General features: G+C 42.2%; 1 protein-coding gene across 9 annotated transcripts in view; it reads right to left on the bottom strand.

Annotated features, from left to right (window-relative positions):
- Nucleotides 1-12058, bottom strand: part of ptprsa (protein tyrosine phosphatase receptor type Sa) — a 228216-nt gene that overhangs the window by 33557 nt on the left and 182601 nt on the right. For 5 of the 9 annotated variants that reach the window (XM_076725431.1, XM_076725441.1, XM_076725484.1 and 2 more), the window contains 8 exons: nucleotides 10636-11229; nucleotides 9484-9578; nucleotides 9079-9329; nucleotides 7887-7974; nucleotides 6829-7041; nucleotides 6344-6507; nucleotides 4271-4282; nucleotides 3952-4067 (listed from right to left, as the gene is read on the bottom strand). In XM_076725431.1, the coding sequence (XP_076581546.1) occupies nucleotides 3952-4067; nucleotides 4271-4282; nucleotides 6344-6507; nucleotides 6829-7041; nucleotides 7887-7974; nucleotides 9079-9329; nucleotides 9484-9578; nucleotides 10636-11229 (1533 nt within the window). The remainder of the gene's footprint in view (nucleotides 1-3951; nucleotides 4068-4270; nucleotides 4283-6343; nucleotides 6508-6828; nucleotides 7042-7886; nucleotides 7975-9078; nucleotides 9330-9483; nucleotides 9579-10635; nucleotides 11230-12058) is intronic. The other 4 variants (XM_076725456.1, XM_076725492.1, XM_076725463.1 and 1 more) reach the window with 2 other exon arrangements.

Raw genomic sequence — 12058 nt, 5'->3', positions numbered from 1 at the left:
GAAAACAGATGATTTGTTCCAGAGCATGTATGAGAAGTGAGAAAGGCAAGGCACTCCGACATGCAGGTAGAATGATGAAAAGAAGTTTTCAAAAAAAAAAAAACTTTCCATCCTTTTCCACAAAACATATAAGAGTTTCTCTTTGATAAAGTCAAAAGGCAGGCAGGGTCAATCTCAGTCGGGAGCCAAAATGAGCTGTATTATTATTTTTAACCTTAAAAGGGAAAAATTAACATGATTAGTCGGCTCAATAACAGTGCTGAGCTCAATTCTCAGAATAAAAGCTGCTAAATTGAGTTTTGCTGGGTTTACCTGCACTGACGTCAAAGTGAGACGTCAGGCCAGTGGCGCCAAATGAGCGCAGAGAGATGAAGACATCGAACTTCCCCCTCTCCCTAATTGATTTGTGACAATGACTAATTAAACCCAGTGGGGGGTGGTCTGATCCACTGTCTCCAAACGTCATTCATCACAGCAGGAGGTAGGCATGTCTGATTATGTTTATGTGTAAGTGTGTGTGTGTGTGTGTGTGTGTGTGTGTGTGTGTGTTTCGCAGGGGGCTGTTTGTGAGGAGGAGGGCACGGTTGTTGCAGCCGCTGCTGTAATCTGGAGAAACAAGTAGGTTGCTGATGCATGCGAGCGATTGGCTTGTGTCAGTGGGTTCTGCAAGTGCGTGTTGCCGTCTGCAAGAAAATGTTTGAATTTTCACAGACTCAAATGTGGAAGTTTTGTCTTCTGGAGGGGGGAGATAAAGAGAAACACAGAAGGAGACGATATAAATAAAGAATATGTCAGAGACAGGTTGAGGAGTAAACCCAGAGTGAAACCTGTCACCTGTTTTTTTCATTTGCAGTTTTTAAGTTAAGCCAGAACAGTAATGTAACAGTAATTTATATCACTTTAAACAGAAAATAAGATTGTTTTAACTGCATATACTGGGAAGAAAAGAGTAAAATAAGAAACAGAGATAAAAGGAAAGAGAGACACACACTGAAAAACTGAGAGAGAGAAAAGAGTGAGTACTTAAAGCTGGGGGGGGGGGGGGGGGGGGGGGGGTTGGTTGGAGATAGACAGCAGATCGTGCTGCTTCATTACTTTGGCCCCATTTGCCAATTAAACCCCAGGCACCAATGAAGATAATGACAAAATGAGCCACTCTGCACCCCAAGGAGTTATGGGATGTCACTGTGAGGCTGTCATATGACCTACAGGCTTTAAAGCACAAATGCACGAGCGCACGTGCACAACGTACACACTCCCCCTAACGCATTAGCCAAGCTTAGCTTACAGGAAGCCTAATCAAAAACATATTTTTTGTTCTCGAGCACTAGGGGTCAGTGAGCACACATTGCCGATGTGGCATATGCTCTGCTGGTTTGGAGAGGCCTTGGATAAGTGCACTGGGAGTATGCTCATTTGAACAATGGTCGCTATTAGCTGATGGGGATGTTCACAAATGCTCACCGGCCCACTTAATTGGGCTAAAATGTCCATTCAAATTAAATTCCCCGGGTGCGGAGATAACAACATCGCCCAATCCTGCGGAACAAAGGCAGGGCTGTCGAATGAGAAAGCTTGTCATATATAAAGAGAGGTCTCAGCATGTATTGGTGAATGTCATGTTAAAGAGAGCAAGAGATTGTAACAAGTGTTTCTATTATTTAAGGAAGGGAGGACAGTCGAGGGCACAATGGAATGTGCTGGAAGTCAGGGAGACAAATAGCAGGAATGGCCATTATAACCTTGTCATTATAGAGGCACTGGAAGGGCTCTGAATACCAAGCAAGACAAAGATGACGACAATAAATTGAACTTCCACATTTCTGCGTGTAAGTGGGTTTGTGCATTTCCTTTCATCCTCCTATCTCTCCCCTCTGATGTGAAGAAGCCATTTTTTTTTTTTTTTTTCCAAGATACAAACTCAGACGGCACAACTGGGCTCCCAAAGAAGCTGAAGAGAAACGCTCCATTTTGAAATCCAAGCCTTTTGATGGAGCTGAGACTGGCTGTGGATGACAGATGGATGGCTGAGAGATGACTCGGCTGGGAGACAGAAAGGCAGGAGGCAAAAAAATTGAAAAGAAATGAGGGAGCGCACGGAAAAAAAAGGGTGGATTTATTTGGTTTATTCCGCCTCTGGAAGATTTACTCCTTTTCTGTCATTTGCTTGGGCAGGTGAGAACAATGCATTTGAAGTTCCTCAAAATGCAGCGCTCAGTCTTCTGTCAAATAAAATGGGGGGTACAGAAAATACAATTGAACCATCGAGTGGAAAATAACCACTGGGATGGCAATCTGATTTGTTAGAACTTTCATTCACCAAAAACCTCTAACCTGGCAGGATGAGAGGTTCCAAAACTGGCCCGCAAACATGCTACTTGCACATCGTTCGACCAGGCTGATCGTGGCTTGCAATTAGGCAGTGGAAACGTAACTCAACCAAAAATAACAAACACAAAAAAAGCAAACTTGGTTCCACCATGATTCCAACCAATAACAACAAACTGTAGACAGGCCGATAGATAATGGGCCTGAAAAGGAGGCAGGAGGAAGACGGAGAAGCCTTAGAGAACAAGTGTGGGATCAAATGTGCTCTGTTGTTAACACCAGGCTTTAGCTCGGATGAACACCAGACAGAAAGTGAGACAAAAGAGGAAACAGGTAAAAACCTAAGAGGACTTCAAAACAGAATTTTTGTCCAACATGAAAACATTAAGTCCAACAACAGACATCATTTTTAACTATTTGTTATTGGTAAATGGCTAATTGTTACATGGGGACATGGTAAACACAAATATGAGGGCAGTTATGAAGGCACATGATGTCAAACAGCATGATGTGGGAGCACTTCATGGACATAATTCCTGCTGCAGCATAAATTTAACTTTAAGTTGCATCATTTGTGAAAAGCTAATCTCTGCGTAGGCTGTGTGCACGCGTGTGCCAATGTCACAATCTGCTATGACTATACATGTAAGTCATGTGTATATTAAAACACATAACTGCACATTTAGGTTTTGTCTTCAATAAAACATTTTCGCTGTAAAATAATTATTTAGTGTCAAGAAGGAAGGTCCTCTGCAGGTGTGTGTCTTCACTTGCCCACAGTAATGTTGGCCAAGATGGCCTTTTGACAGCCAATAATAGTATTTTTGGATTAGAGCTGCTGCTAATTAACACGTCACATTATAAAATTTGCTTTCCTTTTCAGTAGGTTTCAAAAATAAGGATTTTGAGGTTCCTGCAAAACTTTGTTCTTTGCAGGCCAAAACAAGCCTCTGAAACAGCTTCATTACAGCAAAGGTAATGAATTACTATGTAGGTAAGTACTTTGGCCTTTTCCTCAATAAAACCTGTAGATTAGCCTAATGTTGAACTCAACACTGTCACTGCAGAGATGGCAGGCGCTCCACTGGAAACCAATTAGGCCAATGAAATACAAGACATAGATGGCTTTTTAACAGGCCAGCTTTTATCCAACAATCAAAAGTAGTTATATGGAGGTCTAAATGAAGACCATTTAATGTTACCATCTCAATAATCAACTTGTGTTTTCACTTATTTATTTTTCTACTTTGTTGTTGTTAAAAGGGAAGCGGACAGACACCTCTAGTAAGTCTCTAGTCAGTACAATGTTACATGAAACTATATTAATATTTGTGAAAAACATGACAATAAGAAAATGCCAGTTTTCCTTCACGGGGATGTTGAGGCAGGAGTCTTTGCAAGTTTCACAGGATGTCACACCTGAAGCTGGATGAGTACACTTCCTTCTTCACACCTTTCATGTTGTCAGTGAAAATGAAAATCTAGATTTTACTGACACGCCAATGTAGACAAATGCTGTGCAGCCACACATATTGTATGTACACTATATCAGTTTTAACTATACCGATGTGTGTTGCTTGTGTTTTTGTTCCTCAGTGTACGTGTTGTGTGTCCGTCCTGTACCTGGAGTTTGGAAGTTGATGCGTCTCATCTCCACAGGGTCTGTAGGGTGGTGGGGCGCAATGTCTGCATTGTTCAGCAGACATTTTGTGCGTGGCTCTGACTCTTTTCTTTTGCGGCTGGAGAGTAAGACAAACGAAGAGTAGAAAGAGGGGAAGACGTACAACAACAAGAACAACAGAATAACTTTTAGTGAGCAAGAATGAGAGAGCTGAGAACGCGTATCAAGTACGCAAAATTCTCCTTCACTAATCATCGTTTTTGCTGAGGCAGGCTACTTTCTCTTCCCCTGTAAATGCAATAAAGTACGGCTAAACCTTACCTGTCAGGTTTGCTGTTTCCAGAGAAAGCAATAGGAGTCAAATAAATATATAAAGATGGTGAAAACACAACACACAAGGAGAAAGGGAGAAGGGGGAGGCAAGAAGAGAGATAAATCAATAGAGAGCAGTTTAAAATTCACAGGGGTCACTGCTGGGCTCGCAAAATGCGAGATAAAGCTCATCAGCATTTGGAGGAGGTGTGTGCGTGCGTGTGTGTGCGTGTGCGTACATGTGTCAGTGTGTGAGAACAAGTGAGCATTCAATGAAATGTGCGAGTAAGTGCATGTGTTCGTGAGTTTATATCTGTGTATCTATGTACGTGTGTGGCTTAATGTGTGTGCACGAGGGTGCAGATACAGATGGGAAAGGGGAATGTCAGGGCCAAGGGCAGACCCGGGAAACACTATTCACCAGGGAGAGATGGACGGGGAGATGGGAGAGCGAGGGGGAGACAAAGAGAAGAGAGAAAAAAAGAGAGAGATCCAAGGAGAGATGTTACTCTCCCTAACCACCAAGATGGAGGTAAGGCAAGGTCAGACAGTCAGGGATCATCTGACAGTAACAAACTGAACTTGTGTTGTTCACACCAGCCCTGGCCCCCTTGAAATAATTCACGGATCATCCCTGGTATGTTGGGTGACCTCTTACACCACTGTTCAGTTGGGACTTGCAGTCACTGAGACTAAAAGCTACAACTAACTGTAAAACAAGGGGGAAATATTGACTGTATACGTATGATCCAAAGCCCCAGGATGCTGAGGAACAGGAGTTCAGGCTAGTCGCAGGAAATGAGCTGACTCCTCTAAGATTCATTAGTTTGATGTCCACCACTACAAAATAGGGTCACTCAGTACTGAAAAATTAATTATTATGCTAATTAATAGCATAGGTTTTAATTAGTAATAGTTAAATGAACCCAAGTAACTTGGGCAACATTGTCATAACATATTTATGGAGTATTCTTTCCAGAATGAGCTATTTTTTAAAATATATACCTGTTTAAATACATATCGGTGACATCTCTTTACAGATTGCACCATTCTTAGTCCAATTACAGAGCACCATCTCAAAGAATCTCCTCCTTTCTCCTTTCTCCAACCCCCTCACTTCCCACAACCATCTTTTTCACAAGAAAAGCTCTTTCATATTTACATGCAACAATGTTGTTGGGTCTTGTCATGCTGCTATGAATACAAAATAAGGCCCTCTTTCAACATGCTCCCTAACATGCAATTATTTTCAACACCCTGATTCCCCAGTAACACTGCAAATAACTGGTTCAACATCAAATGACAAGAAAATCTCCATTGTGTGTTTCTGGTTGAGAAAAAAGGACTGAAATTTCCAGCACATCTATCTGATTTAGCGAAAACATGAATGAATCGGTTGTTTTGCTTGTGTAGACCAGTGGGTGGAGCAAGGCACTAACAATGCAAAGCTAAAAGGTTCAGTTCCCTGTGTATCTTAAAGGCAGAGTTGGCCCCAAAATCTTTTTTTTTCTTTTCTTTTTTACCTCTTCGCTGTAGTGCTATTTATCCATCTGGATTGTTTTGGGTGAGTTCCCGAGTTCTTTGGATATCAGCTGGAGAGATGTCTGCCTTATGATGGAACTAGATGGTCCTCAGCTTGTGTTGCTCAAAGCGATCATGACCCAGTTATTAAAGATAATCCACAGTCCTTGTTGTGAGCAGTTTTATGTAGGAACTATTTTCTTTCTAAAGAAATACACCCACCAACCGCATCACTGCACAGAAAGAAGCATACTCAAGCATACTCGATGAGAGGCATCAAGTTTGTGACAGTGCAGGATGAAAACATTAATGGCATCCTCCCCGGCTGAGCTGTAGCGTGAGCTAGCTGTATCAGTTAGCTATAAATGCTTCCTTCTGCACAGTGAAGCAGTTGGCGGGTGTAGTTCGGTTGAAAGAAAGTCAGTGTCTTTTATACTGACCCGAACCCTGAGTGTTATTTTCTATCATGTGAGGTTGAACAATGTTATTTTTCCAAATGTAGGTCCAACTGCATTCTTCACAAAATAAAATTAACAAAAAAACAATCCCAAACCAACTCACTTTTTATACAGGAGAATGGCAATGACGATGCAGATGATGAAGACCACTGCCAGGACTGGGCCCACCACCCATATGAGTCCGTCACCAGTCTCCACTGGGAGGGGGTCCACCACCAGCTCAGGAGTCATCACTGTGTCGGTGTAAGGGCTGGTAGCAAACATTTTCTGAAAAGGTAAATCAGGCAGAAGTTAACGTAGCACATGAAACACAGTCCAGGTTACAGCAAAATACATGCAAGAGACGAGTGAAGTTCAAAGAAGTGAAGTGAGCTGAGAATACCCAAACTAACCTGTACAACCTGGACAAAAACGTAAAGACTGGGTGAAATGGATTATATTTATATTAAATAGACCTGAAATGTGTTAGATTCAGATGAGCAAAACTGAAATGAACCATGATTAAATGAACAGAACTGAATTATTAAATCTACTCTACAAACAAAACTGACTAAAAGTCAACTGAACTGGGTGGAAGTAATAACTCACCCCGCTGGTGGCATTGAGTTCAGCCAGCAGGAAGAAGACATACTCATGGCCAGGTTCAAGAGGCTTGTTCTCACAGATGCTGTGGCGGTGGTCAGATCCCACCGTGAAGCTGGGGGGCAGCTGCCTGAAGCAGGCCGTGATATAGGGCTTCCTCTGGTCCAGCTGAGCCAGCTGACGGCGTGAACGACGCTTCGGGCTCACATCCCGCAACAACTGGTTCATGCAAAATTGTATTAGTGTACATTTGCCTTTATACGTGTTCCTTTTTGTATCCTCTTTTGTTTTTGCAGTTTCTACAGCATCAGTCCCAAATTAATTGACAGATCATTTCCAAGAAAACAGATAAAACAGATTAAAATGATAATGCATATCTATTACAGGTTGTCAAATGTTTCCAATAAGTGAGTTACTTGTAGATTTAAGCATCTGTTCCGTACATGAACAAGATCCCTTTCAGTGAACTGACTGATACCAAAGAAAACACACTGCAGGTATAACTGCACCCTTGGATTCAAAAAGGTGCTGACTGTCTGGCAAAGTTCCATGTAACCAGGCTCCAGCCTCCCCAACATCCAAGTCCTCTCATTCATTTCAAACTGCAGACACAGTCGAGCACTAAGCGGAGGGAATGTGTGTAATCCCAAATCCAATAGGGATGGTTGCTGTTGATCTGGCACTCAAGGTGACCCCAGGCTATGGCAAGAGTGGGAGAAGACTGTGTAATTCTCTCTTCTGCATGCTTGGAGGGATAAATTAGCATAGCTGAGATGTACTTATGTCTGTATTGTGTGTGTCCATGTCTGGTACATGATGTGTACAATGCAATTTGCCTTGCACGTGCAACTGTTAATAACACAAACATGTGTCTCTGGAATCCCTTCCAAAAAACACAGTTTTGTTAGTGGAGGGAAAAGAGGTCAGTCCCTGCAAAATAAAATATGCGTTACTGAGGTTTTGAAGTTGCCTCTTCCTATTACATATGCCTCATTCTTTTGGACCCAGTGCAACCAATTAACCTTAACATTTCTAGAGTACCAGAATAACCTAAAATATCCTACCTCTTCCATGTCCATTTCGTCAGGGTTCTTCAGGTTTTTGACAGTTCCTGGGGTCCTCTTAAGTGGCACCACAACCACATAGAAGTTCCTGGAAATACAGCACCAAATTATAGAAGTCACATGAATAAAAAATAAGCCCCTCTTTCAACATGCTCTCAAACATGCAATTACTGCCCAACAGCCTGATTCCCCAGCACCAAAAAAATCATAACTCTAATCATGAGAATTGATTTTAAGGTCCTCCTCATATACAAAGCCCTTAATGGGCTCCAACAAGCTAAACTTCCTTGTGCCTTCAAGAACACTGCAATCATCTGCCGCTGCTTTACTGGAGGTTTCCAGAAACATCCGAATGAAAATCAGTGATGCAGGCTTTGTGTGTTACGCCCCAAAGCTCTGGAACACACTACCTATAGATAGCAGGGAAGCCAGCTGGCTGAATATTTTCAAAAGAAAGCTAAAAACTAGCTATGATACTCCTGATAACGGCTTTTGTGCTTTGCCATGTACTTATGCACAGCTGCACTTCTTTTAAAATGTTGTATTTTGGTTGATTATATGCACTCTATGTGCTCTATTTTTAACTTTCTTTTATTATTATTATTCAATTAGGTTTCTTTTCCATCTTATGTTATGCAGTCTCTGTATTTCGATCCTTTTTATTTATTTTTACTATTATTATCAAGCAGGTTTTATCCTCCATACATTCATTATGGCAGTCTATCTCTGTTTTTATGTATCTTTATCTTATTTTTATTATTGTTATCAAGTGGGTTTTATTCTCCATCTTATTTTCTATTAATTTTCTCTTCCTGTTTCTATGTCTCTTTTTATGTTATGCACTTTGTGCATGTAATTTTTTTTGTTGTAAAGCACTTTAAGCAGCATTTCTTGGGTGGCAGGTGCTATATAAATAAACTTTTTTATTGTCAATATTATTATCATGACTGTTGACAGGGGTTAACAGGGAATTTAAGTGATAATTCAGTACCTGCAAGGGGTCATACAAGGATCAGCATGTCAGAAATCCTAAGACCTAAACTTCCACTTCAACACAACTCAGACATCTTCAGATCTCAATCCATAACACATCAGATTCCAAGCATCTTGTGACTTAAACCTAAATTGCTTAACCCTCAAAGATAACTCAGACAGAGCTTGCAGAACCCATCTTTCAGCACACTACACTCACTTGACGTCCTTGTTATCGACCGGTGGGAAGGACATGGTGAGCATATTGTCGGGCTCTGCGTAGATGTCTAGCTTGGGTTTCTTGACCAGGATGAGAGGCGCAGTCTTGGCAACCACACGGTGTCTTGGCCCACCATCCATGCTTTCTTGGCAGGTCACCCTGAACTCATAGGTGGTGTTGTGCTTCAGCCCAGTGATGAGTACTCTCATCTGCTTGGCATCCACATCCATCCTTTGACGGTTGTACTCAATCTGGAGTTCAATAGATGGTAAATGATAATTGGGGATTTCAGAATGGGATTTCAGAAATTTGGATTTTCAGAAAGCTTATGATAAGTTTTATTTTTATATTAAACCATACTTTGCTGACAGTTGTAATATTTTTTTTGCCCTGCATTCAACTCACCGTGCATTTGTATGGAGACCTGCTTTCAGAAAACTTCCATGCAAGGACCACTGTGGTCTTGGTGGCCCACTTGACAGTGAAATTCTTTGGAACGTCTGTTGAGTCGACAAATGCAAGAAAAAAACAAACAAACAAAAAACAAAGACAGTGTATTAGTGGATCGAACACGTAAAGAGACCAAGGAAAGAGAACCAAAAGAAGAACCTTTGGTTTTAAAAAGAAAATGCTGTTGTTCCCCTGCAACGTTCCTCAGGGTTGGAGAGTGAGTGTAGCGGTGAGCTGTGATTGGCTGTGAGAGGGGCAACGCCATTGGTTAAGACACACAGCACATAAGACTCATGGACGACAAACCCATGGAGCACAAGAGTGCACCCACTGGCTAGCCCTCGTGGATAGTGCCAACCCATCTCACCACTGTCTTCAAACCCATGAGCACTTGAGGATTAAACAAATGACCCACAAGGTCTCAGTGCCAACTGTTCCCACACCTCTACTGAGTCTGGGTTGGCACTGCCAACGTGCTGCCAGGCAGACATAGAGACAGACCCAAAACACAGCATGCCAACAGTCCGCAGCAGTGCATCTGGGGGATGCCATGCCACAAGCTATCCCGTTAAGGGACAGGGGAAGGGGAGAGGAGGAATTAGGAAAGGAAGGGCATCAGGAAGGGAGGTATATCTCAAAACAAACCCAAAACCAAAAATAAAGTAAAGAACCAAAATCAGCTTTCTGACATCTTAGAATAGTTCAAATGTTCTCTTGGCGTGACTGGGTTTGACTGAGGTCCTACCTTGTTTGAAAACTGGGGATGTGAGATAGCATTAGCTGTGTGAGTGTGCTTGGCAAAGGGTTGCAAGGATGACTCACAGGAGTGTCTGACCAAACAGCACTTACCTTGAAATTCTAGGCTGCTCTCCTCTTTCTCAAAATGACTGACTATAACTTACTGACTTGGGTTTTACCTTGTTTGGGTTAGTGAGGTGAGTATCCCACGGCAAACAATTTTAATATCAATCTTTTCTCTTTCTTGAGGAGTTGAAGTGGTTGAAGGAGGGGTTGGGACAGTTTTCATTTTAGTGTTGTTGCAGATTGTTTTTAGCCAATTTCCAACCCCCTGCCAACCGGCCTGGGAAAGAAACAGGCAAGCCCTACCTGTTGGATCAAAGGCCACCGTCCGATACTGGATAGGTGGGCTGTAGGGCCCTGGACCTACACTGGTGTGTGCGCGTATTTTCACATCGTACGCCGAGTTTGGCTTGAGGCTGTTGAGCACATAGCTGGACAGGCTGGGGGGCAAGCGGAGCTCCCGTGGTGCTCCTCCAGTACCGGCTTCCTTATAGGCCAAAGTGTACTCTGTGATTACTCCATTTCGTTCCGCCAGCACGGGCGGAGACCAGGACAGCTGTACTGAGCAGCATGTCACATTGGAGCCCTCATCAATTTGAGGGTATCCCCCTGGTGTATTCTCGGGCACATTGAGTTCCACAACAACTTCTTCCCCAAAGCCCCCCCTGCTTTTGGCTGAGATTTTAAAGAGATAGGTGGCCCCTCTGTGAATGTTGACCACAGAGTACTGTCGTTCTTGGGGAGCAAATTCCAATGTGGCCAAAGGAGAGACATCTTTCCGGCCAAACTGGAGCCGGTAACCCTGCAGGTCCATGCCATTAGTCAGGTCTGGAGGGTCCCAGCGAACCACAGCTGATGTCTCTGAGTCCTGAGCCACTGACAGATAGGGTGGGCCAGGCACTGTAAAAAGAAAAAAATATATAAGGATGTATATCTTTGAAGACTTTATTACTAGATGTGTAAATGTTAATCACAAACTGAACAGACACCAGGAAGACAACAGTGGCTGTATTTAATACTTTTCACAAGACAAACACAAGCTTTGCTATCCCATTCATATATTCATATCATAGTCACTTGCTAACAAACAGGATTGTTGGGCAAGAAAGTACGTTTTTTAATAAACATTAACAGTTTGCTTTAATATTATGAAACGTGGTTTCCGTTCCTCCTTGTGTTACTGAGCAAAATACAGCTCAGAACCAAACCAACCAGAAGTCAACATCTCACAAGTTCAGCAACGCTTAACTGGACTCCATTTCAGTGCTCTTTTGCTAAATCATAAGGCATTGAAGCCCCAGCACTATTACAACAGTATACTACTGAAGCATTAATTTAGCATGGCAATCAAATACCTGCATCAGAACTGTGGAATTAAACTGTATGGTACCGTAAAACAAATGGTTATGGATGGCCAACCAATGAGAATCACAAATTTTCAGTGACTATAGTGAATATAAACAGATTACAGAATGGGTACCTAGAGTAATAATTTGAATTTCATCCATCCATCAAACAACACATAACAAACTGAGTCATGTTATGTTGCATGGAGACGTGAAAGATCCTCAGAGCCTCTAAATTCTTGAGTGATCGCGTACCCATTACCATTTCATGATACATGCTAGCTCCAGCCAAAATCATTTCTGTACTGCAAAGCATCAATAAAACTTTAAGCAGAGAACAGTGCCTTTTTCAGCTGCAAGAGTCATCTCTTGTTGTAAAATGA

The sequence above is a fragment of the Chaetodon auriga genome, chromosome 3 (assembly GCF_051107435.1).
Source record: "Chaetodon auriga isolate fChaAug3 chromosome 3, fChaAug3.hap1, whole genome shotgun sequence".
In the NCBI taxonomy this organism is placed as follows: Eukaryota; Metazoa; Chordata; class Actinopteri; order Chaetodontiformes; family Chaetodontidae; genus Chaetodon; species Chaetodon auriga.
Note: the sequence above shows the minus strand (reverse complement) of the source record. Positions and strands in the feature narration are given on the sequence as shown.